This window comes from Battus philenor, unplaced genomic scaffold (assembly GCF_028537555.1).
Source record: "Battus philenor isolate CCGP_79_NKW_IND1 unplaced genomic scaffold, ilBatPhil1.0.hap1 SCAF_3, whole genome shotgun sequence".
NCBI lineage: Eukaryota > Metazoa > Arthropoda > Insecta > Lepidoptera > Papilionidae > Battus > Battus philenor.
Window position 1 is genome coordinate 9,529,317 of NW_027181693.1, and position 25,489 is coordinate 9,554,805.

The 25,489-nt window shown below is 33.7% G+C and overlaps 1 protein-coding gene across 2 annotated transcripts in view; it reads right to left on the reverse strand.

Moving 5' to 3' along the window:
- Positions 1-124: 124 nt before the first annotated feature.
- The window catches only part of LOC137926799 (semaphorin-1A-like), a 117,468-nt gene continuing 92,103 nt past the window's right edge, over positions 125-25,489 (reverse strand). For both annotated transcript variants that reach the window (XM_068770501.1, XM_068770500.1), the window contains exons 2-11: positions 17,079-17,218; positions 13,674-13,770; positions 12,047-12,098; positions 8,041-8,299; positions 4,745-4,938; positions 4,469-4,610; positions 3,711-4,392; positions 2,885-3,207; positions 2,311-2,500; positions 125-1,696 (exon numbers count right to left, since the gene is read on the reverse strand). In XM_068770501.1, coding sequence (XP_068626602.1) covers positions 1,474-1,696; positions 2,311-2,500; positions 2,885-3,207; positions 3,711-4,392; positions 4,469-4,610; positions 4,745-4,938; positions 8,041-8,299; positions 12,047-12,098; positions 13,674-13,770; positions 17,079-17,169 — 2,253 coding nt within the window. In that variant the 5' untranslated portion in view covers positions 17,170-17,218 and the 3' untranslated portion in view covers positions 125-1,473. The remainder of the gene's footprint in view (positions 1,697-2,310; positions 2,501-2,884; positions 3,208-3,710; positions 4,393-4,468; positions 4,611-4,744; positions 4,939-8,040; positions 8,300-12,046; positions 12,099-13,673; positions 13,771-17,078; positions 17,219-25,489) is intronic.

Genomic DNA, 25,489 nt, shown 5'->3' on the forward strand with positions numbered 1-25,489 from the left:
TTGAAAAGGATATCATGGCATAAGATAAGGATAGTTATTTGTCCATTTTCATAGTATATTAAAAAACTTTGTTATTTAATTTGTTTTATTCAATAAAAGTATATAAATAATACATAATCTTGAAATACAATAATTTTCCGATTGATAATTGAATGTGTTGTGTATTGTTTCTCATACATATTTTTTATTATTTTCTGTTATACAACGTAAATATTTTTAAAATATGTTTGGGAAAAGGTTTTTAAAATTCACAATTAAACTATAAAAATTCTACCGTATTGTAGAACAAATAAAACAATCAATTTCCAACTTACTATAGAAAACTTTGTTAAACGGTGGGAATTCTTCTAATTTTTTAATCTCTGGTGGTTTTTTCAGCCTAGTGTTTGAAATCCCATTCTGGGTAATTCAAAAATAATTTTATTAATAAATATAAGAGACATCGAAGTACTCATAGTATATCGACGAACTTTTTAGATGGGTGAAATTTGGGAGTCATTATATATACGTCAAAATAATATTTGAAAAAATATTCTTACAGTCTTACACTTTGTGGGTATGTCTATTTACAAAGCAGATCCAACCAACCTCGTAGTTACTTTCGAGTCAATAAAAACAGAAATTACATACAACAGGATACTAAATATCTATTAAAACTCTTTTGTGATGTATCCTAAAATACATTAGGCACTAAATTGGCAACCTACAAGGCACCTATGCACTTAGCACAGCATTATATTTAATAACCATAATCCATAATAAAAATGAAAAATAATGTAAAATAATTCATTAAATGTTACACGCCACAGCTGTTTGAGCTAGTACTGCTTCGCAATATTTTATATGCATGATACATGAAAAACTGTCAACACAGAGTTTTATATAGTTTCGTCTAGTGGGACTATGTCAACCACGATGTCCTAGCTTCTTCACTTTATATACATATTTATATTTACAAAGAGCTGCACTTTTATTATTCTAAGTATTTATTATAATAACATGGAATGTAAAATGTGAATATTCAACACTGAAATGATGGAATCATGAGGGAATCTGCAAGTAGTTCATCATGTTTGTTTTATAAAAAGAACTGAAATCCATCATTAGCAAACAGCATTAAATATTCACGTTATTTATGTTCACAGATTATAAAACTACTTATTAAAATCAAGCAACAAATAAATAGTTTTATGATCTGAAACTGATAAAAATACTGAAAGAAATCATTCCTATTATTAAAATCTAAAATCTAAATGCAATATTTCACTGCTTGAAAGAAAAAAAAGAGTGGTCACTACGTACACAAACTGTACAAGTCCGATACAATACAAGAACACAATATTTACATTTGTTAAAATTCGTCACAATTCTTACAATCCGTCCCAGCCGTGTCGCTGGGGACACTTGGCACGTCACACACATTCATTGTCAATATCACTTCGTAATTGAACCATATATCGTCTGTCGTACGTTTCAAATGTAAGTTTTTTTAACCTTCTGTAGCGTTCCACACTTCAGGTCTTTATCCAATGACTCAGTGGAATTTCTCAGGTCCAGGGCGCGATCCTTGCCCAGCTCGAGGTGCAAATTGTCTTGCTTGACTAACGGTCCGACGTTAGCCACCATGTTGACATTTTTTGACCGAGGCGGCATGTACCCGGAGTTTACATTGAGTGGAGTCTCCAAAGGACTCAATCTGAAATTTTTTTGCTGTGAGATTATTGTTATATTAAGATTGTCGATGTTACAACTAAAATATTGCATAACGGTGGAATAAATAAGTAGTAAATAAATTTCATATCAGGGTGCGGTATGTAGGTAAATAGATTTATTGTTGATCTTGATGATTGTTTTCAAAAAATATTTTTTTTTTCCGTACAGGAACAAAAATATTAAACACTATAACAGATTAGCAAGTTGATGTGGCAGGGTGCTGACCACCAAGTGGACAAAACAGATGGCCGCTGAGATTTTTAAGTAAGTTTCAGTATCAAGTCCAAGTTGTAGGAGGATAGCACGTGTGCTTCACTCGTACAAGGTCCCCGGGAACTAAAGGTTTCGGAGCAGAGACAGTAGCAGAGCAGAGCACGGTAAACGCAGCACGCAACACTCACATGGTCAATAGTCGATCTAGTTAAGGCCGTCGTAAGACCCTGGATGCAGACCCCATTCAATAAGTTTTTATGAAAATATAGGGCGGCCTATGTTCAGTACTGGTCGTTCTACGACTGAAATGATGATCTATATAAGTGAGCGGTGGCAAGATCATCTGCCGTTTAAATGTCTGTAGGCTTTTTGAATGAATGTTACCTGTTTAAATGATTGTGTTGTTCATTGAAGGGCGATGTATCGGCAAAAAACGGGTGTCGAAATCGTCTCGAGAATAAATATCCAATCACGAAGCCGAGCATCAGCGTGACGAGACACGAGGCCACCACCGCCGTCAGTAACGCCTGCGCACTGTAGATATTCCCATCTGCAGCCTCGACCGTCAGTAAATCTACACAAAACATTACAATATCATGAATTGTCTACTATGTTATTATGGTTTGGAACATATATACAAGTTAATTTTATGGTCTACCAATCTACAGCTTGGTTGGTTATAGATGTAAAAGCTTCAAAAACTGAATGTTCATCAATATAGCTTATATGTCAACAAATACTTTCAAATATTTACACCTATTCCCAATCACCTGTATAATATGGGAGCTGTCTGGTGGCTTTGTGACGAGTTTACGGTAAATCTTACCATATGTGTATATTGAATCAAAATAAAAGTTAAGTTTTTTGTCTGCTAAAACAAAATATGTAACAACTTTATGTAATGTGGTGGCTTATAATCGTTCAATATTGAGAAGCTGTTTTTGTAAACTAAAATTACCTGTTTCATGCTTATGGTTGCTGGGTGTTTTGTCTTCGGATAAAACATTTGTTTCAACAACTTCGATGAGGATTTCGTTCTGTATATCGTCCTGCTGGCGTAAATTCGGTTCGCTCTGGGCGGGTTTCTTGGTGGCCGGGTTTCGATTGCTATGCCTGTCGCTGGGTAACAGCGCGGGTAGTTTGTTGCACACTTCAGTCTTGCCATACTCCACGTTCTGGAGGAACCTCTCCGGGTTAGGGAACTGTCTGTTTCCAACCCACGAGCACTGCTGTTGTTTCGAATCCCAGGCGCAGTGTGGGTCTTGTAATGCAACGCATTCTCTGTAGACAAAACAGATATAAAATCAAATATTGTTTAACACATTAAACGTTATGTGAAAAATCGGGTATATCCACGTAGGATAAGCAGCTAGGCCACCTGTGAGCCTTGTTACACTGAAATAAGTCACTTATTTTTATTTTATGTATCATTAATCGCATTTCAAATTGAGTTGAGTCATGATTGCATATTATAAAATTGAGAAAGAATACAATTTACTACTCAACTTTTGATGAGTAATAGAGTTATTTGTGTTATCTAATAAATTAATCTTTACTTTGTCGATAAGATACGTCTTCGTGTCGATATACAATGAATAGTATATATAGTAACAAACAAAGGCGCACTTCGAACAAAGTAGATAAAACTAACAAGTATATTTTTCTTTTAAGTAAAATAATAAAACGGATAATATATTTCTTCATGGCTCCAATATAAACGAGCGTATCAACTACAAACACGAAACTATAAGATAAACATGCAAATGCTTCGAGGGAACATTTACCTGCACGATAGAACGTTGGTGCAATGCGAAAGCGATACACCCTTAATAATATCGCCTGAAGCGACAATCAGTTTCTCCGTGGTGAGCGCGACGTGCATCTGTTTTATCGGTATGCCGGACGGTAAAACTTGGACTTCGGATATAACTGCAGTCCTAACTGGATTTCTGCTGTATTCGTCTACGCTGGCGTCGAAGGAGCCGTCGTTGGCGGCCACATTCACAGCCTTAATAACCCGTCCATCATCAGTACCTATGTACATGACGTCGTACTTGTTACCGTTCATAGCTTGCACCTGGGGATGGATCGCAATGGCTGAAAATCTGTACTGCAAGCTAACTCTTATAAGAATCGGGCGCGCCAAGAACGCCGGCACTGCTTTATCCATTAGCGGATGCGTCTTTATAAAGTTTACACCAGAGTCCGAAAGAGTTCTACTGTCTTCCACGCAGGATCCCGGTCTTGGTTGTGGTACTTTTTCTTTCTCTAAAGGCAACCAGTTCGAGTTCATGCCCTCTTGGCCTTTGAAGGGCCCGTCGAAGGCGTCCAAAATATCTCTCATAGCAAACGCGCAGACCGCCGAGCCACCTATCGCATTCTGTGGTGTTGTGAAAACGGCATAAATAATATCGTTTCTACTGCTTCCGCTACCGTATACGCCGTTGATGAGTTCCGTAGTAGCCTCTGTAATGATTTCCAATTGGTTAATATTATATTATGCTTTAAGGATTATAAATAACGCAATTAATGTTTAACTTACGAATTTCGTCAAAATAAAAGGGATATTCTCCAGGTACGGAACAATTTAGTCTTGTTTTTAAAAAGGAAGTCCATCGGTCGCTAAATGTGTGAGGTCCACCTTTATCGTTGAGGCAAACTCTTGCCACTCTCGAATACACAGCCTGAAATAAATATTCAGAAGTTACATATTGCTAATGAGTTATGGGAAAACAAGTGAGCATCGCACAGCTGTGTAGCGACACTATCATATCGCGTTTTTTAGAATAGTAGGCATGAGAGATATTAGTGCACTGACCTTTCCACAGTTCATATATTCGACCGCGGTTTCTCGATAGAAAAAGTAGACGTGGCTCGTGGAAGCGACGGCTCCAACGAAGGATGGGTCGTTCAGCAGACGCAGGTCGGACCGCTCGGTCCTCACTGGCTCGCGATAGATCAGCGGGTCCGTGCCCGAGAAGTCAGCAGCGGTTGCAGTGTATAAATGGCCATCTGGAGAATAATTTCGTGTAACTTGAGCTACTTTGGATGTATATTTCCTGTGTAGATTTTGGTACGGCAGACGTGTGTATACTTTATAATAATGCTCCTAGTTTAAATCCATATGTAATTATACTAGACATGTGAGATAGGACATTTTAGAGTTTGGCAACAGGCAAGCCACATCAGGGATCATGTCAGGAATAATCCTTAATTTCGTTACTTGTCATCAACTGTATCGTACTACATAGACTGTAGGAAATTATAAAGTAAATTTTGTTTTTTGTTAATTGATTTTTTTTTCTTATTGAAACTTGTTAATAGTCAACAGCACGGGTATAACATGCTAATTCCGTCCTCAAAATATAGTCGAATTTATTATCTCACGATAAGTATTGTACATACTATTATTATAACATGACAAGTATATATATTTTTTAGGTTATTGACATTTTAATGAGTATATTGTTACGTTTTTGGCCCCTTTCCGACCTATTTAATGTTACGGCGGGGAGTTCAATAGACGTAACTTAGTCATCCTCAATGAAGCAAAGGGGAACCTACTTGACTGGCCCGCTTTAAGTGAACTTGATCGGCCCATTTCAAAGAGAGTTGAGTCGCATTAGTGACTTCTGTATTGACCAAAGACTAGATCCACTGCAAAAGGTAGGATCGGCCCTTACTTGTGAGTATTTGGTTTCTTTGCCCACTGGCCATTGTGTGACGTACTAGGCAGAGGCTGTTGTGTGTGTTAGGTATAGAGGCCGAGAGAGAGGGAGAGATCTAGGTTTCGGCGAGCTTTTCCTTGAAAGGAAAAAAGGAGATTTTTTTCCTGACGAGGCAGCTGGGAAACCCGTTGTTACGGGTCCTGCCATAGAGCAAAGATAGAGGGAACTCGTGTTGGTTTTGATCGGTGCTGGTTCGACAAGACCTATCCTTTTTCCCGCGAGGACAGTTATACGATGGTATTTCATTCACATAAAACAAAAAAGTATAATGGTGAAGTTATGTCGTAAATAGTTATTTATGGCAGATGTTTTGTGAGAGGGTAAAAAAGACCGGCGACCCAGTGACTTAAGTCGCGCCGTGCCTTTTCAAGGGCATCGTACTCATCCTCACCTTTCAATCTAAACCGTTAGACTGTTTGTAAGCCGCTTTTGCTTAAAATGTTTATATATCGCGACTTGTTAAAACATTACCCCTTAAAATACATGTCGATACGTGTCCTAAATTCAATTTTATGTTTTAGATATTTTTACTCATATTTGATGAAAATAATGCGGAATAACATTATAACGGTGTAGTCGATTTGTGTAGCGGTGCGTTTAGCACTTGGTTTATGGTTTTCTCGTTATTTTTTACTTAATGATTTTTTACAGTGCTTTGTTTTTAATACTATCTAATTTTGTGTTATTTAAAATGACGTACCGTATAAAACTACAGAAGAAAATTTTCTGTAAACTTTTTAGGATTTAATTAGACAAAATTTTGCGAGTAATAACGAATTAGTTAATTTAAATTTTAAAGTGTAATTATGATAAATATGTTAAGGATTGATCAAGAGTTCCGCTCAGTTGAAGACATCAAAAAATGGTTGATTCTTGGATAGCCTCAAAAAGTACACACAAAGATGGGAAAAGGTTGTAAAAAAAGCGAGCACAATTTTCTTTGTAATTAAAAGCTGTATTTGCTTTGGCAGTAGAGAAGCTTTTAAAAAATAAAACCTGGAGTTACACAGCAACAAATTTGTCTTTTACAATCAGAAAAGCTATGATCATAATGTTATATAAACGGTTTAGTACCAACGCGGTGGTCTTCGACGTTGTTCACCCGGCCCTAGTCGACACGTGTGTTCATGTAATAAATTCTTAGCATTGTTCGATATGAAATTGGCGAACCCAATTTTAAATGCTATTGGCCACCGGTTTATGTATCTGCTAGCCCGCATGTTTCAACAGTAATAATCTAGGTTAAACATATTAAAATTTATTTTGATTCCTCAATAGATCAAGAAACTATAAACAAAGATAACTCTAATTATTAAAGTATATCGCTCATATTTTATATTAAAACTATGGACATTAACAATTATATATTTTTAATAATTGCAAATGATTATTTTAACTTAACAAAACGTCATATGTTTTTAATAATATCTAAATGTTCTTTTTTTTCGTTTCTTTCGCTACTTCTTCCAGCGCAATAGTAACCGGGCAATCCGAGGTTTGGCCCTCTTGGGCGCTCTTGTATCGGAATGCTCAGCGGGTATTATTGACGCGTGACAACTCTAGCCGAGGGTTCCTTCGTGGGGACCCTTGATCCTAGTTACTCCATGGAGCATTCACCGAAGCGATATAAGCTCAGAGGCCTCCCCATCCGGTAAAATAGTAGTCTGCAGGGACCCGAACCGAAGCTGCCCCCAGGAGCTCTTGAGCTTCGGTTCTTTACAAGAGATCTTAGTCTAGGTTTACTGTACGGAATGCCATTTGGGCAGCAGTCACAGTTCGGTACGAAAAGAAAATATATGAAATAATTATTTTAAAATTTTGGTTAATGGTCGAGGAAGATTCTTACAGAGAGAATTATTTTTAAGATAAAACAGTTGTACTAAACCAAAGTTGAAAACTTCGGCGGTTGTTTGATTTTATCTACCATATAAGTAGATGTAGACAATTCGACGTAAATCAAAATCAAAAAGTTGTTTTAGGATGTAGTTAAATGAGATATATTAATACTAATACATTATATCTAGTATTACAGTGTATGAAAATTTATATTCATCATGTCAGCTAATAGATGCCTACAGCAAGCATAGACTTTAAGATTGCCACAATGTCCGGTATTGAGCTGCCCGCATCCAGTAATTTCACGTGACCTTCACTGTACTGTCGAATAATTTAGTTTCATTTTAAATAAGAAAATAGATTTTTATAAGTAATCTTCGTTTATTGTTATATCACTAAAATAATAAATATAACAAATTCGTGTTTTTATTTATTTTTCAAATCTGTATAATTTTTGACAGCATTGAGTTTGGGGTAGCCAGTACGTAAAAATGTGAGTGGTGTATTAATTTGAACCGTTTTTGCTTAAAAGTCAAACAAATCAACTTGCCTGTGTATATAGCAGTGGAGTTATGTTGAGGGTCGTATGGGCATCGGCCAGAGCCGTCGAACTCCTCGATGCGGTAGTTGGGCGGGTGTCTGGTGGTGTCGTACCGGCGGCACAGCGGTTTGAATGCATTGGTGCCGCATACGAGCAGTCGGCCATGCGAGCGCGCGGCCACGCGCGGGTAATTCTGGCATTCGTCCGCCGACTTGCCCTTCAATTGGCACAGTTCTCTGTGTGCGTCCGTCGACTGCCATTCTAGGCGCTGCTCAAGCAAAAAAAAAAAATTTTTTTTGAAAAAATCTATGTAGGACATTAACATTTTTTTAATAAAAATCTAACTGGTGTTATCGTAATCATGACGTCACTAAATTACTGATTAAATATGAATAAACACAAAACACGCTTGTAAACTTGTGATTTACAATCAATATAGATAATAAAAAATCCTTTTTCGACATCATTGGTTAGTCTTATATTGTCTTGGTGGATGTGCGTGGTACCCAGTAATATAGGATTAACACCTAGTACTGGTATGTATAGAAAATTAGAAAAATATTTTTTACATAAATTTCTACAATAAAAACTTAAAAATCAATAATGTGAAGCTATAATAAAAATAAAAACATAACAAAAATTATACGCAATATTTTTAAAGTTATCTTTTAATATATAAGAACAAAATGAATTGTTCAAAAGCGTTAAGGCAACAGTCACTTTACTCAAGCAACGATCGTGGTAAACGAATGTCATATTAATTGAACGCGTTATTGAAAATACTGGTTTCATTAAACAAGAATTGACCATACATTGACTTTCACAAATCGCCTTTACAGTTCACTTGAAACCAACAACAGGAAGTTTGAAGTTATGATAATTATTTATCATGAATAACTAAGCTTTATTTTGTTATAATAATAAGATAATTTACATTTTTTAGCAGGATAAATATTCGAATGTATGTTAGAATTTTTATGATTTAAACACATTTGTTATTAATCTTTTATGGTGGAGATTTACATAGAGAGATCTATTTTGAGGATGATTAATTATTCATAAACTAAATGTAATATTGTCATAACTATTTCTTTCTAAAATTTAAATGTTTACTGTTCATATTTTAAGCATTTTTTGTAGAGGGAGATTAAAATAGGTAAGTCATGTGCGAATCAATAGAAAAGATATTATTTTGCTAAATTGTAGATATCACTTACAGCAGTTTTTAGTAATTAAGATTTTACATAACATTATGTCTCGTTTATGTAACATTTCTGAATAATCGATGTATACTGTGTAAAAGTAGTTTTTCAAATGCAAGGATTTGTTCAGAGTGAATAATTGACTTACAAATTGCCGAAGTTTCCTACAGAACGCGACCTAACGAAATATAGACTAAATATGGTTTTGACAGAAGTGAAAATTTACCAATATCTGGTGGCACATGGCTCCGAGCCAAGCCCAACTCCTGACCGCTGTGTATTTGATTATTTTATGCGCATTTTGTAATGCCATTAATTTTGTGTGAACCGTTCATATGGTTTTGACAATTAAATATATTTTATATGAGTTCGCAATGAAAGTACTGTCATTGAGAAAACATATCTGTATCACATTTTCAGTTACATTTTTTTATCCTTTTAAGTCTTTATGAATCCAATCTGTAATGGTAATCTAAACATTGAGATGGCTTTTGCGGTGGGTGAAGGGGAAACAACTACTTGGGACCCTACCCTTATATGAGTCCCGCTTTTTTTATTCTGAAAGGTTAAAAATTCCACTTTCCCCATTGGGTAAAGCGCTACGCGGAACCCTTTCGTTTATGACTTCGATGTGTACTTATATAGTTACTGTTATATAGCACATGCCGCTTTAAAGTGTCTCATGTAAATGATATTGCGTGTAATAAATTTTGTTTACTCTTAACGTAAGGTCAAAGTGGGGTAATATAATTGGTGCAACAGTAATTTATATACAATTTTAATTTGAACAAACTTTTATTGCGCCGTGAACAAAAAGTAGGTGAACTACATCGCGTGCGCGTTCATCAAAAGTGTGTAATGTAACTTTAGCAATTCTATCAAACTGTGGCATTGCACGACGGAGATATCGCAGTATATGAATATATAACGCGGAAGGCAATTTAAGACAAGACTCGTTGTAACAAGGTTTAGGATAACTTTTTGACTTGTGGAAATGCTAATATAACAAACAAATTTTCGCGGCTAAACTTTTATAATTTGAATGTTTCTCAACAAGCAGTTTTTACGAATAACATCATTATGTCGTAATTTTTTTAAATAAATTAAAATTATATTTATTGCCACAAATACGTCATCATTAGGAAATTCTAAATCAATATAATAATATCATCAGTAATGTGTTGTTGTTGTACCTACGGATTCATTAGTTAATTTATGTCAGTCTATGGACGGTCATATCTAGGCATAGTCCTCTTCCAAAGATTGCCGCAATGGGCGGTCTCGCGCTTGCCGCGTCCAGCGACTTTCATCGAACCTGACTTTGTCGATGGTACCTTATGGGGGCCCGTGGTAGCTCCAAGAGAAGCTTTCGGTCTCAACGGCCTACGATTGCACGAGCTTACTTTGTTTATATATAACTATCTTTTTTAAAGAATTTCAATAAGAGGACGAAAGCATTTTCCTCGACATACATGTTGTCCTATAAATAAATTTTATTTTTAAAAGTTATTACTATTTAAAATAGTAAACATTTTTTGAATCATGTAATATTCTATTACCGTGATTACGCTACTCATTTTTATTTTTGTACTTCTTTTTACTTTCACATTATCGTGATTAATCCTTCTGTAAATGACATAAAGATTCATACTCTTTTGGCCTGGTTTTGAATAAAAACGTATTATTTTGTCCTGCCATGTATTCAAAACCATTACTATATCCAACTTTAACCGTCCGAAAAAAACGTAACTTGCTTTTTTTACTAAACCACTACCCTATTACTAGGTTTCTGCTCGACGATGATGAAACAACCTGTATACCTATTCGAAGGTTCAAATATAATACAAGGTGATTGGTTATAGTTATAAAAGATATTTAAGTGTAAATGTATAATCTAAAATAAAATAAAAGAAATCATTGGTTTCAGAAATAATAAATAACGTAATGATATTATAATAAGAAAAGAATTTTTGAATTGTGATTACTACATGATAAAATTAATTATTGTTTCCTATTTGTCCTGTCAACTACAAAGTTATTAGGCTGTTGCATTATAATAGAAAAAAATAAATTGATGAAACATATTTCAGAGTTTATACAGATTGTTTATAAATAGGTGTATAAGTTTTGAACCTTGGCGCTGACAAATGAGCCAAATATTCTCACTTGTAAAGCTTTAACATCTATAAACAATCATTCTGTATGTGCCTGTGCAATATTCTGTTTTATTGAATATCAAATCGAATATTTGATTCGTTTCGTCGAACATTAAATCCTTCTTGACTTGCAAATACTCAATCACGGTTGCAGTGAATTCCGCGTATATATTAAAGCATGATGCGAACGAACATAATCATGCATGTAGGTAGTGTACTTAAATGAATCACGTTCCTATGTTCATTCATCACAGGGCCTCGCTTGCATATAATACACAATTACATTGTATTTCCTATAAATAAAAAAATACTGTAAAGTTAATGACAGGTAAACAAACGGGTAAACATGTATTGTTTTAATATAGGTTAAGATATTTCTTTGTTTGCAACGATAAGAATATCTGTTCCACATATTTTAGCACGGCTACCGTCTATTAACCACACCTTTATCATATCATTTCAATTTATAAATAAATACGAGATAAGACTACTTGTCGTTGATACCTACTAATAAGGAACTGTTTCGGAGTGGAAATAAGAGCGCGGTCTTAACACATAAACTGTTTATAATTGCATAAAAATACAGGAAGTTAACCAGTAGAACGAGGTTTTTTAAGTTCAAGATAAATGTATATCATATAAGTAAAAAAAAATTACCTGTTCCACATTTTCTGACAAATCGTAGAGACTTAAGTTATAGACAGCGTTTCTGAAACAAATTAATAATTAATATTATCCAACAAATATATTATTATATTTAAACATTGTGGTACTAAGGAGTGTAATATATATTCTACAATGGTTACTTTTGTTTATAGTTACAATACTGTATACAAGGTACCCGTAAGGACAAACATATATTAATGACATAAATAACTCTTTCATATTGACAAGAGATTATGTATATATAGTCACGGGTATGAAATGTCTGAATATAAACATTTAGCTATATTTACAAAACGTTTCGTGCACCTAACTAAATATAAAACGAAATTTAAAGTCCATTAGCGTTGGTTCAATATATTATAATAAACGTTGTTACTGCATACTTAAGGTAATAAAATACGCAAAATTAATTAAACAAAAAACTAAAATAATCGATGCATTTACATATGCTTTAAAGAGAAGTGGCACTGAGCCGGACACTTTGTTATGTTTACGACCAATGACCACATGAGAGGAAAAGGTATGGCATGGCATGGAAAGGAAAGACTGTCTGATCAGAGGCAGCGAAAAAAGGTTAAAACATATTACGAACAGTTTTTACAAAATACATGTTATATATACCCATTAATTACATTTCAATTGTAAAATAAATATACGGAATACTAAAAATTTTGGAATTTTTTTAGTAAAAGTATTCATTAAAAACTGTAGGTAGCTTTTTTAGTTAATGATATATTACAATAACCGCCACCTAAAATCTGTGACGCTTAACTATGTTCATATTAGAAGTCGTCGTAACTAGAGATACTGAGACGCGACCTCTTGTTTCAAGACGATGACTGCAAATTAAGCATTGAGTATGTCATTGTATTTAAAAAAACCTAGTGAACTTTGCTATTATGAAGTCTGTATTGCCACGAGAAAGCGTTACTCGTTTGGAAATTTTCGAACAAACAGCTACGTGTCGTCCATTATTTATCGAAGCGGAAGGACTGAGAGAATCGAAAATTCGTTGTATTGTATAGGAGTGTTGTAGTGTGTTGATTCGAGTCGGAGGCGTAAATGGCATGGCGTAATGACAGACGATCTACTTATAAGCAATATTTATTAATGTTTTAAAATTAGAATTAGAATGTAGTAGCGAAAATTCCTTATTAGATTGAAGTACAAATTTAACAATACTATTCCTAAAGACATACTCCTATTGGACTATATTCTCATTGCATCTGTCTCTATTGTGGATCGTGACCCTTTGTGGAAAGCGTCGAACTGTGGGTATTGCTTCGGTTATTGTGGTATCGAAAGAGATATGGACCTCGTGGTAGTATTAAGATACGTATAATATAAATATATATGTAGATAGATACATTTACATAATAACAACATGTTGTATAAAAAGTGCGCAATGAACCTCGTGATAATAGAAGTACTTCTGTGACCGATTTTGATAACAGCTAATTGTTCATTTTCTTTGAAGAGTTTTATCGTGGTAATATTTTTTATACGTTCGTAATGATATGCTCTTAAAAACTATGAATTATTATTTTCATTTTGTATTTTCATGTCTATTTTTAAAAGTTATAAAATAAATATAAAATGATGTTTAATCTTCACTAACCTGCCACCAACGATGATGGAGAAGTCATCTTTATCTAAAATACGAAAATGGTCCGGCGCTGTAGAGTTACCTACGAATTGTTCAGAAGTTTCTTCACCTGAAACAATATAAAATGTTTTAAAAAAAGTAAACATGGAAAAAACGTTGTTCTGAAACATTTGCGTAAAGATGTGGATAGGGATCGCCAAATAGAGTAACCGGGATTTTTTTTAAATTTAAGTTACAGTATTATTGCTGATGTTTTATCACCACTTTTGTTGTGTTGTGTAGAAAAAAACGTAATATAAAATGTTGCACACAATTGCTCGTAATTGTCCATAGTTCTCATTCCATCACCGAACACACAACGGGTATCCATCCTTTGTTGTAAACATTCCTCGTTTTCCAACTAAACGTTTCGCTTCGCATCGTTTATATTGCATATAGTAAAGGATTAGAATAGTTCACCTACGTCATTGTTACTGTCCAAATATGGTATTTGTTTTGCTTTTATTTTAAAAGGAAAAAGCTGTTTACGCTAGGCTAATGCGAATTACTAAGGAAGGCTACGTCTCTATTAAACAATATATGATTGGAATTGTTCAAAAATGTTTATTATGATTAAATATAAGTATTATATGATTATTATTGTTAAAACATTATTATATGTTTGATTAAAAATATACAGTAGGTGTCAATAAAAAATAAAACGTTCCCTTTTTTGGAAGAACTTTCAAATCATAAGATCTCAACGTGATTCAGGTGGACTGCTAGGGGTCCATAGGAGATAAACGGGGTCTAACGTTGGCGTGGGATGGGTTCACAATACATAAACTAAGGTTTTCAGTACAATGCTTTGAAATTTACAAAGAGCCTTCGTACGCAACGCTTGTTTAAACGTGGAAAGGTATATAATTGTAGCTGTACTGTTCACCGGAACCAGCTAAATTTTGGAGGTGGTCTAAGAGAAAACAAATTTTGACCCTGGTGCTTCGAGAAAAATACATAAGAAATGTTTTTTGTTAAATAGCATAAAAGGTGAGCGAGGCGTTCTAACCCCGTCGCAATGATATAAGTTGACGATAATAATGTTTGCGTTGTCATGACCTTCAAACTACAAAATATTCAACGTCGTCGTTTTTACCTTACGCAAAGAAAAAACGATATGTAAATATAATAAACAAACGATTTCTTCCATTATGTACACGTTGCAAATACTATTTTCATTATTCACTTTGATTAATGTTAAATAGAATGAGAGGTTCTGTATCGAGCGAAATTCGATGTTTTGTCATTTATCTCTGCCATCCACAGTCAAATAGTTTCAAGCGTCTTGTCTTCTTTTTCTTATTTTTATATTAAAAATGTTGTAGAACCATTTTACAGTCATACAGGTAATGTTGACTTAGTTATGGTGAATTATTGAAGACGCATCTTCAATATTTCAATTACAAGTTATGTATTTTGCAGTAATGAACAGCAGTTATTTGGCAGTTTAGATCCAATGGTGAAAAATATTCTGTGTTTAGATCGACTTTCTAATGTATACTTTAAGATATTTACTTTTATAAGTAGACATGTTTCGATGCTTATAGTCTGATGTTAATTTTAGGCTCGAAAATTATGGAGACAACTTCATAAATTACTATAGTGCTACCGAAACCGCTGTACCGCTCTGTAGTCAAGCACGGCGAGGCGTGGGCCGTAGAAAAGTGAGCATGACGGTCGCCGCTGCGACCGTTGACGGCGGAGGCGCAAAACAGAGCAATAGTTATTACCACTCGATTTCCCTACCGCCGGGCGCATACCTAAAGAGCGGTACAGCGGTTTCATAATTAGTTATTAAATTTGTACAAGGTTGTCCCCGTCTCACTTGTCATATATTTTAGATTTTTTTCTCTACAAGTGTTTTTCATAATACTTCAATATCAAGCAAACAAATACTGTCTATTCCCGTGGTTTGCAAACATGTGGCTTTCTCAGTTTATATTTAAAAATTACTTATGCTATTGTTTTCTTAGGGATTTGTAGTAATTGGACTTGGCGTTACGCATACAAAATTAGCCAGCACGGCTTAGCGTCACACGTATTGCCTAAGCCGTAACAAGCCGAATTTGATTAGGGATTCTACAATTACGCACATCCATTTGTGACTAATTACTGTACTTATTATCATTACAGTAATGAATATAATGCGTATTGTGAAATAATTGTAATTAAGAATATTTTTGCAAGAAAATTAATAAGCAATCAATTAAGTATAATTATTCGTAAGTATAATTAATTTAAGTTGCCTCATTAACGTTTTTAACTTTAAGTTAACAGTCAAAATGCAGTCTTCATTATGTACTTTATTGTTATGATTTAACATTGAACACATATTTTTTGAACCGAGAACACTTTTTAATATTGGCCGAGAAATATTATAACATTTTATTTTCAGTGTGTTTATATGTTACGAAAAAGAATGAAGATTTTTGAAATGTGGTGTTAGAGAACAAAAAAATTACAGATGGACAGCGAGACGAATTAATAAATCCACCGCCAATCAGCTTAAAGTTAAGACCAGGTTCGCAGAACCGTAAATAACTTCGATATACTATTGGTTGTAGGGAAAAAAAGAAGGTAAAAGACTACGTAGGCGATCATCTACACGCTAGTCTGATCAAGACATATCAATAAATGGCCTCTCCATTACTAGTGTTCTGAGGAAAGTACAGCTGAGGTTAGTATGGAAAGAGCTTGTCATGGGTTCCGTCAAAGGGTTTCAAAACTCAGAGTAAAATTATGTATAATTGTACGTACGTGAAAGAAAAAAAACGTTTTAATAAAAAAAAAACTGTTGATAATTTACGATTTAATAACGATTGTTGCAGAAATTCTCACGAGTTTAATATGAATTACATCGGCCGGCATCTTGTTGCACCTGCGGTAGTGCATGCCTTAAGAGATGTTTACTCTTCATAAATTCTGTTCACTGCACGTACGAGTAAAACAACTGTATTTTACACAAGCCAGAGAAAAATATTATATTTTATATGAGCACGTTTAACCATGGGGCATATAACGGTACGCTATAAAGTATGATTTTGAAAATTTATTTTTATTTTGTTTCTATTTAAATATCTTATAGATTTATAGATTGAATTACGAATGTAATAATAGCAGATTAATTATATCTAAGTATATACATTTTACCACTTATTAACGATACAGGCTTTTCTTTACTAAATATTATTTTTCGATGTTTTCAGTCAGTTTATGTGTAATTTAATAATTAAATTACTTTTCGGAATTGTTGCAATACCTTATATCTAAGTAAAGACATATAATATGACGTCAAAATTTGTGTTAAGAATGTCTTCCATTTTTGAAGTGACAGTTATTTTTTAGTTGCATTCGTTACTAAGTAAAAAGATCCCTTACCATATTTAACGTGGATTCGCGCATTCGCATCAGGCATCCATGCTTGCACTGTCGATGCTAAAAGGACCAGGACCGCTCGTGCAACGGCCATTTTGGATTAGTTCCTAATCCTCTCTACACACGCCATCTTCTGCTGTGTCCTGTAACAATAGATAGGTGATTTAAAGCCGTTTAACATTATCTGTATTGATTAATGGTGTCGAGGTTTCATTGTAGTCAATCAATGGATACATATAATGTTATTTTAACATAATAATGCTAATATTCAGTAATAGTTTTATTAAGTATTTGGAAAAATTACCGCCCGTATAATTTAATAGCGATCACATGCTATATAATGACGATTTTTACCCGGTGTAAAATAAATAATGTTGTAAATATTTTGACAGTCAAGCGTACACAGATATAAAATGTTTAATGCATTCGTAAGTTATGTAATATAATTCTCTGAAAGCCAGATGTTGCTGGCTTAATCCCCGAGCAAATTGCGATGTGTCTGAGAATGCATTTAACACCTACATTTTCTCCGTTATTTCTGCACTACTTACTGCGTCATTTGAACCGGAAAAGAAAGCATACGTATTCGTAAATTATAACTAATAAATAACGGGCATAATTAATTTGTGAACTTATTTAATAAGATTAATTAATTGAAAAAAAGTTTTTTTTTCAAGTTGTACAATAAATACCATACTTAATGCTACCAAATGTAATCATAGATTCTAGCCTTTTTCTTAAAACAATAATGACTGTAGTAAATATTAAACACTAAATATATATGATAATTTGGATTTGTTGTTGTAAATTTTTCAATGAACAATTTGACCAAAGTCAACAAGTCATCATTATATCAACTGATAGACGCCTACTGCATCTAGTGACATCCCGTGACTGAACTACGTCGTCGGTACACTATACTTTATATATGAACAAAATCAATTGCGATACGTATTTGCCTTTTAAAATATATAATATATTTACCATATTCTTATCTCATACAATCTACACATCGACTACCCGCTACTCGTCTTTCTTTTGTTTCCATACTACGATTGTAAGAAACAGTCTTTAGTGACCGCCGTTTCTGTTGTTATTTTAATATTGTGTTAATTTTTGAAGTTATGTGTACAATAAAAATCATTAATAAGCTCATTGTTATAATTGACATTCTTATAAATTCATCTACAATAAATATTTTAAATAGAACTTTATGAGACATTCTTTTTTTAAATAGTCGCTTATTTTTAAAAACTATGGCGTCATGTGGCAGAACCTAATTAAAAAGACTAGTGCAGTTTGATAATTTGCGTCATACACAAGTCGCAAAAAATGCGTGCGTGTACGAAGTTTCCATCTTCGTGCGTCGCTGCAAGACGGGTTGCATATCTCATTCTTGTTTTTTTTTTATTTGGATACTATTCTATCGTGGGAGCAGATCTTTGGAGTTCATATATAGTAATGATTTGATTATAAATTGGCTGGTGTCAAATTGATATCTGACATGTTACTTTTTTAATATTTTACATGTTGTCTCAATTATTTTGACAATTCGTGAATAAAAATAAAATTTCTGGTCATATTAGTACTAAGTATATTACTATGATTATTTAAGTTATAGTATATATATATATGTATGTATAAAAATTGTGTTGGTTGTTATTATTGGTTATACATTTTCGTAAGACTCGGGGAAGGTTAAATAATAGTAAAACCAATAGTTTTACTCATACAAACTATTAAGTAAATTAAAACACCTGTCCCTAAATGTAAAATATTTTATATGAATCAACACCAGAAAAGGCTTTATTCGCAATGAAACAAATAATATCGTGTTACATAAATATAACACATTTTTCGTTTGTTCCCATATTATCATTAAATAAAATTTTAATAGAAACATTAAGTTAATAATATAAGAGGTGATTCATTTTTTTATAAACATCATAAATTATTTTTTAAATAAAGATGAAACCCCCAAAGTAGTATTGACTAAAAATTAAAAAATATTGTAAAAATTAAAGTAAGAAAAATCACTGTTGATCCAAAAACAAACTGTGTCCGTGTGGTATTATTAGCTAATGTGGCGTTGAAAATGTTCATCTAACAGTAGGCGAGCTAGCCATTGTAGGCTGACGTCGCACAAAGGATATGCATAATGTGGATGGGGATGGTACGTTCGCTGCCACTATATTTTGCGTCGTCGGAGCTTTGTTACAGCACTCCAGTGTCGCAGTGTCTGTATGCTATATAACCTGTTAGCGTTAATTCCTGTACGGCAATATATTACGCGCGCGAACCTGCAATTTATCGGAGCTGGATCTACCGACGCAATTACTGGCTTAAACAAATGAGCGGTTATCGAACGGCGGGCAAAATAACCTTGCGGTTAACTCTCTTTTTAAATTAATACTTTTTTAAAATAATGCCGTAGCACGCGGCTTTCGAATGTAATAGGTCTATGTCGACGCCTTTTGATTGACGTGCTTAATAACTACATAGTAACGAGTAAATAGGGTAAACTTACCAACGACTATGTTATTTGTTTAATTTACTTAATTGCTTAACTAACATAAGACATAAGTAAAATTATAAATTCGAATGTTGCTATATACCAATTACCGACGAGGGGTGGTCCAATTTTTTAATAGTCCGAGCCATTTTTTAAACTTTATAATCTTTCGTGAGCAGCAATTAAAGGTGTTTTTAAAAAGGTGTTTAAAATATATTTTTATAGCAATAATATTTATTGCAAACGTGTAAATATTAATAATATGTATAAAAGGATACAAAGCATGTACATTTAACTTAAGTATTAAATATTAAACACCTTTCATATAATTCTTATAAAATTTGGTGACAGCACAAAAATTAGTAGAAAACTCGCGTACTTATGTTCCAAATATTCCTACAGAGAGCCGCGTGTGGTTTGCGAACCGCAAGTTGGCGACCCCTGGTATAGACAATATGCGATCCCCCTTGCTTACAGAGAATACGAAACGAGAGTTATGAAAACATGAGAAGACGTGGAATTGCATATTTTATATCAACAGTTCGGCAGTCACTACTGTTACTGTTATATCTTTCAAGCCGAACCAGTCAACTCATATGATATTTCCTCTAGGTCTAAATAATACTTTTAAGACAGTCATGTAAAAATGTTTCACCTTTTTAATGATAATTATAAGTATTAATATTGAAATAATTCACTATTTGATGATGACTCATTTTGCGAGTATTTTTCAAGAATTAAAATATCTAATTAAATTTTATACTGTTAAAAGCAATGACAAATTATTAAACTTTTATCTAATTGTGCAAACAATCCCAACTCTGAGCAACAGGTCAATCGTCGAATCCAGCTCTGTTCGACTGTGTTTGGCAAAATCAATTAACTTCTTGTCCAATATTCCTTAATGCTTAAAGATGAAGGTCTACAATCAATGCGTGTTACCAGTGATGACTTAGGCACAGAAACGTGTTTTTTTATTTGGCAAGTACAGTCGTTCAATCACCCATGGTGAGGAAAAGATCGGGATTTCTTCATGACATCTCTAAATGAACGAAAGTAACTAACATAGCTAGTCGGTTGTAGTGGCAGTGGGCAGGCCACTTTGCACGTATAACAGATGGCCGCTGGGACCTTAAGATACTGGGATGGAGACCATGGACCGGCAAGGGCAGTGCAGGACGTACCTTTATAAGATCGTCAGAAAACGATGGATTAGGCCTCTACCTATCGCTCTCTTTCGAAATCTGAGATCTTAGATCTGATTGGAAGAAGACGTGTGTGGGACGTCCACTACTGGACATACTCGTAGTGGACGTCCCACAGTTGAATGATGAAGAAGATTAAACATTTTGTAATGGTATAAATATAACCCAATTTAATTTATCGCAAATATTGTTTTTACCTTACGTTTAAACTGGATGCATTGCAATAATATTAAATTACGAAGTAGGTCGCTTCATTTATTTTTTGCGGATGAACGCAGCATGCTGGCGTGTAATTACATAGGTGCGGTTGACATTTGAGCCGCAGGCAGCGAGAGCAGTCGTGGTGTTTCTAGCCTTCATGTTATCCCACGACACTCGGGAAGCTGCGGTTCTTTTCCCTCGACCACAAAGTTTTATGGTTGTAATATATATACGTTAAGACTACATCGCAGAAGACTGGGAATAACGTCTTTTGAACAATACCTTCTACACCTCTGTATTTTATTTATACTGCTTCTGTTCAAGTTAAGCGATCAAATTACATAAATATTTAATCCAGAAGTTTGTTTTACAAAAATGTTTTATTATACTTTATGTCTAATATCAAGGCGAAATAAGGTCAAAAAATATTTCAGGTAATTTCAAAAATCTAAGGAATTGGATGTAGTAATTATGAGTACATGACTAAAAGCGCTATTTTTTTTCAAAAACCTGACATCGCAACAGATACATGGATGTGAAAAAAATGTAATAGTAAGAATTTGTAGTAATGGTAATAGAGAGATACATACAGTTTCATTTACTTTAATAAATAACAAAGATCAAAAAGAAACTTGACAAATATTTTAATTATTTTCTACGATTTTTGACGTTGATTTATAGAAAATATCTGTATATATTTTTAATATAACAGATATTGTAATACTTTAGTAAAAATTAAGTAACAAAAAATTATACCGCATGTCGCGAGTGAGCGGATTTCAATGTAGACCTTTCTTTGTTTCGTTTAGGTGGTGTTTTACTGTACTCTCAATTCGAAAGCAATCACGTTAAAAAGCTGCATTATCGAAATAAAAAATGCAAAACCTGATTGTATTGGTATGAAATAGACGGAATTAACAACACCTGTCCCTTACGTACACATTGGAACCCGGTAGTGCCAGACTTTTCGATATTTTTGTCTAGATATATCCAGAGGGTTGTTAAAAATTGATAGGAATTTTTGATTATTACTAGGTTATACATGGTCTCCTATTTCGAGACTCCCTGGCAATCTCGCAGTCGTCTAGAATGTCGTGGGTTCTGAGTAGATATATGGCGAATAAAACGGAAGAGAAAGACAGAAAATTGTGGTATGAAAGAAGTAGAAAGAAGGGAAAAATATTAAAAAGAGCGTGAACACATCCATAAAGAAAATAAACGACTCTGTCTTTCCCAAAGATAGTACGAGTGGCTCCTGATAGCAGAGATCAATAGAAAAAAACCTCACAGTCGCTCAACGAGCCATGGCGAGGACTATCCTCGGAATTTTTCTTTCGAGATTAAATTTCAAATGAAACGGAACTAGTCTGTAGACAAATGAAAGTAACCGTCATAGCGGATTCAAAAGTTGAAGTGGCAGCGGGTAGATTACATCGCACTCAGAACAGACGGTCGCCGGGACTTCAAGGTTCTGGAGATTCATTCCTGGTGGCGAACAAAGTATTAATATCGTTGGAGGACGTTGGTTGGAGGTCGCTTCCAAACGGTTCTATTGTAAATTTGTAGGCGACTTATTGGTAATTTAATTGAGAAATTAAAGTCGTTTTGACGTTTTGCCGGATAAACCTACCATTAAACTTTAATAATGGTTGGAGTAGTAAAACGGACCTAATGCTTTAGTACCTTTGATTTTGGGTGGACTACATACTCGTTTGTACGACAAATTACTTTGTGCTCAGCGTTAGATAGGTGTTTAAGGATACTACTACTTACAAAAAGGATGTTTAAAATTGTTTACGTTAAGGTGAAAAGGTCAAACTAAGGTGCCCCATGCAATACTAGCGCCTCAGGTTAATTAGTTTTTACAAAGAGATTTACAACACGGATAAAAGGTTCCGATTATGCTCGTACAAAATATCAAGTCTAAAACTCTTACTGAATGAAGATTTTGTTAAGATAAGGATGTTTGCAAAGATTAAAACGGAGCATATAAATTAGATACTAAGTCATAATCAGAGGTAGGATAATAATATACATTGCTTTGACTTTAATGACTTACTTATAAGATAAATTTACGAAAGAAACTATTTTGCAGACAAGTATACGTTGTCGTCTTACTAGTAGAAACAGGTATAGTTATTCGTTTTATTCCCAAAATGCTCAACAAAAGCGTTTTCAATAATATGTTGTTCAAAGTTCATTCATTAGTTTGGGTTTCTCTGAAATTATACATTTTATATTATGCATATTAATAAAATCGACTATATCTTGTTATCATAATAACTATTAAGAAGTAAAAATTTTAATAAGAATTTTATTAACAATTCCGTTCGTTGGAATTAATGCCCATATCGCACTTAACAGACGAAACGCTACACAGATTGCTCTTGTGATTTATGTGAAAGCGCGGTCTTACGAGTCCTAAAATATAAGTTTGTAACTATATAGCTAGTCAATAGGACGTCATTTCTGCCCATAGACGCCCACTACGAGGCCTAGGTTTCTCTCAAAGATGTCTATGGAGGATATAGCGTAATCGTCAAGTTCGCAGTGTGGTATTATGGTAGCAGAGGACGCTGCTGCCCATTCTTTGGAAAGTATTTGTGAGCAGTGACAATCTTGCATAATTAATGCACAAAGTGTGAATTACATAAAATTTTATCTCGGGAATCAAGCCAACCAACGATCTTAAGTCTCAGTCTCTCACTACTAGGCTACCACTGCACGATCTGCGATATTTTCATTTAATTTAAACATTTATACAATATAACTAATAGGGATGATATTATCTTATTTTTGGGATTTTTTTAATGTTACATAAATACAAATATTTACTTATTATAATTTAATCTGTATGTATGTATGTACATCACAAATGAAATTCTACAATAAATCTTTTTGAAAATGTATTGTTACCAAGCTTAGATAACTTTTGGCAAATTTGAATGTCGAAATTTATCTAAAGAAGAAAGTGGTTAGCATACGAAATAGACGATAAAGAGAGTTTGTCGCATTTTCTATATCATGGTATAATTTATAGCTCGCTTCGGGCGGTGTCACGCGTGAAATGTTAGACACATAAATGTCCAAAATGTAAGAGGATAACTACTTACGTGGTGGAAATGTATAAAAAACGAATTGATGTGTACCACTCGAATCGTTTTATTTTTTTAGATAAATTCTCCGTGAAATGATGTGACACATTGTGACGTGAAAATAGATGAAATACTCATTTATTTTTACGTTATATAAAAACCTAATGATGATCGAAAGTATATACTCGTACTATAGAAACTCTCAAAATAAATTTCCTATTTCATGTTGGATGGTAGTTTAAACTCCTTTCAAAGATATTGTTTAGTTAAATAATTGTCTTGTTTAGTAACAATGTCTTTATCTTTTTTAGTGGCGACGAGAAAAAAGCAATAGTTTAGTTATTTATTACTCTACCATCTTTTAAAATCAACTTTAAACCTTTTCCGATTATGGAATCGTTAACTATAAATAAGTTAGTTATAATAATATTATACTTTAATACATCATTATAAGGCTTACACGATTATTTCGATCATTCTCATCTAGACTGCCAAATAGTAAATATCATGTATTTATTACTCACGCGTCGTGTACGTGCTCACTGACACGTTGGCGGTTGTGTTTAATTCTACACTGAATATCAAAGTCAAAGAATTTGTTGCGTTTTCAAATAAAAGTTTATATCATCATCATAATTTTGTCTACGTCCATTGACTGCTTGACATTGTTTTCCTCATAGATATTTAATAGAACTAGTTAGAAGTGGCATTTAGCTGACTTTTACAAGATTGTTTGTCAACCTTTTGGTTGAACATTTTACGCAGCGCTTGGTTCGTGGTCTCTATTCCAAAAACTTAAGTTCCCAGCAGTCTGCCTACTGCCACCTCAACTAGCAGTTCGTTAGGCTATGTCATACATATAAGTATGTATATATATATGTTAATTGATTTTGCACAATGAAACTGTTAATTTTCTACTTATCTTTAAGGAAACATTTATACGCCGGGTACTAAAACCGAAAACATGACAAAACAACTATACACAGTAATGAGTAGGATTTATGACAAACAATCCAAGTCAAAATAGCTTTATTATATAACATCATTGTAATAATCTATAATAATCAGTATTATCAGACGATTGGGTTCGGTTTTGTAGTCTTTATAGAAGTGTTCCTATGTAGGTATTTTAAAACCGATGTTTACAAAAGGTTAATATTATTTATATTGCAAAAATTAAATTTTTGCTTCATTTACGATACATGGAATTGACAAGATGCGAAATTTAATCAGATTTTAAATATTAATACACCATATTGGTTAGGTTTTTAAGTAGGTGGCACTTAGGTTTCAATATATATAATACCATTAATATATACTGAAACCTAAGTGTCTTCTTGTTGTATTCTTCGTCTTCCGAACACACAGATATACAAATGTATGTCTCGCTAGTTGATTAAT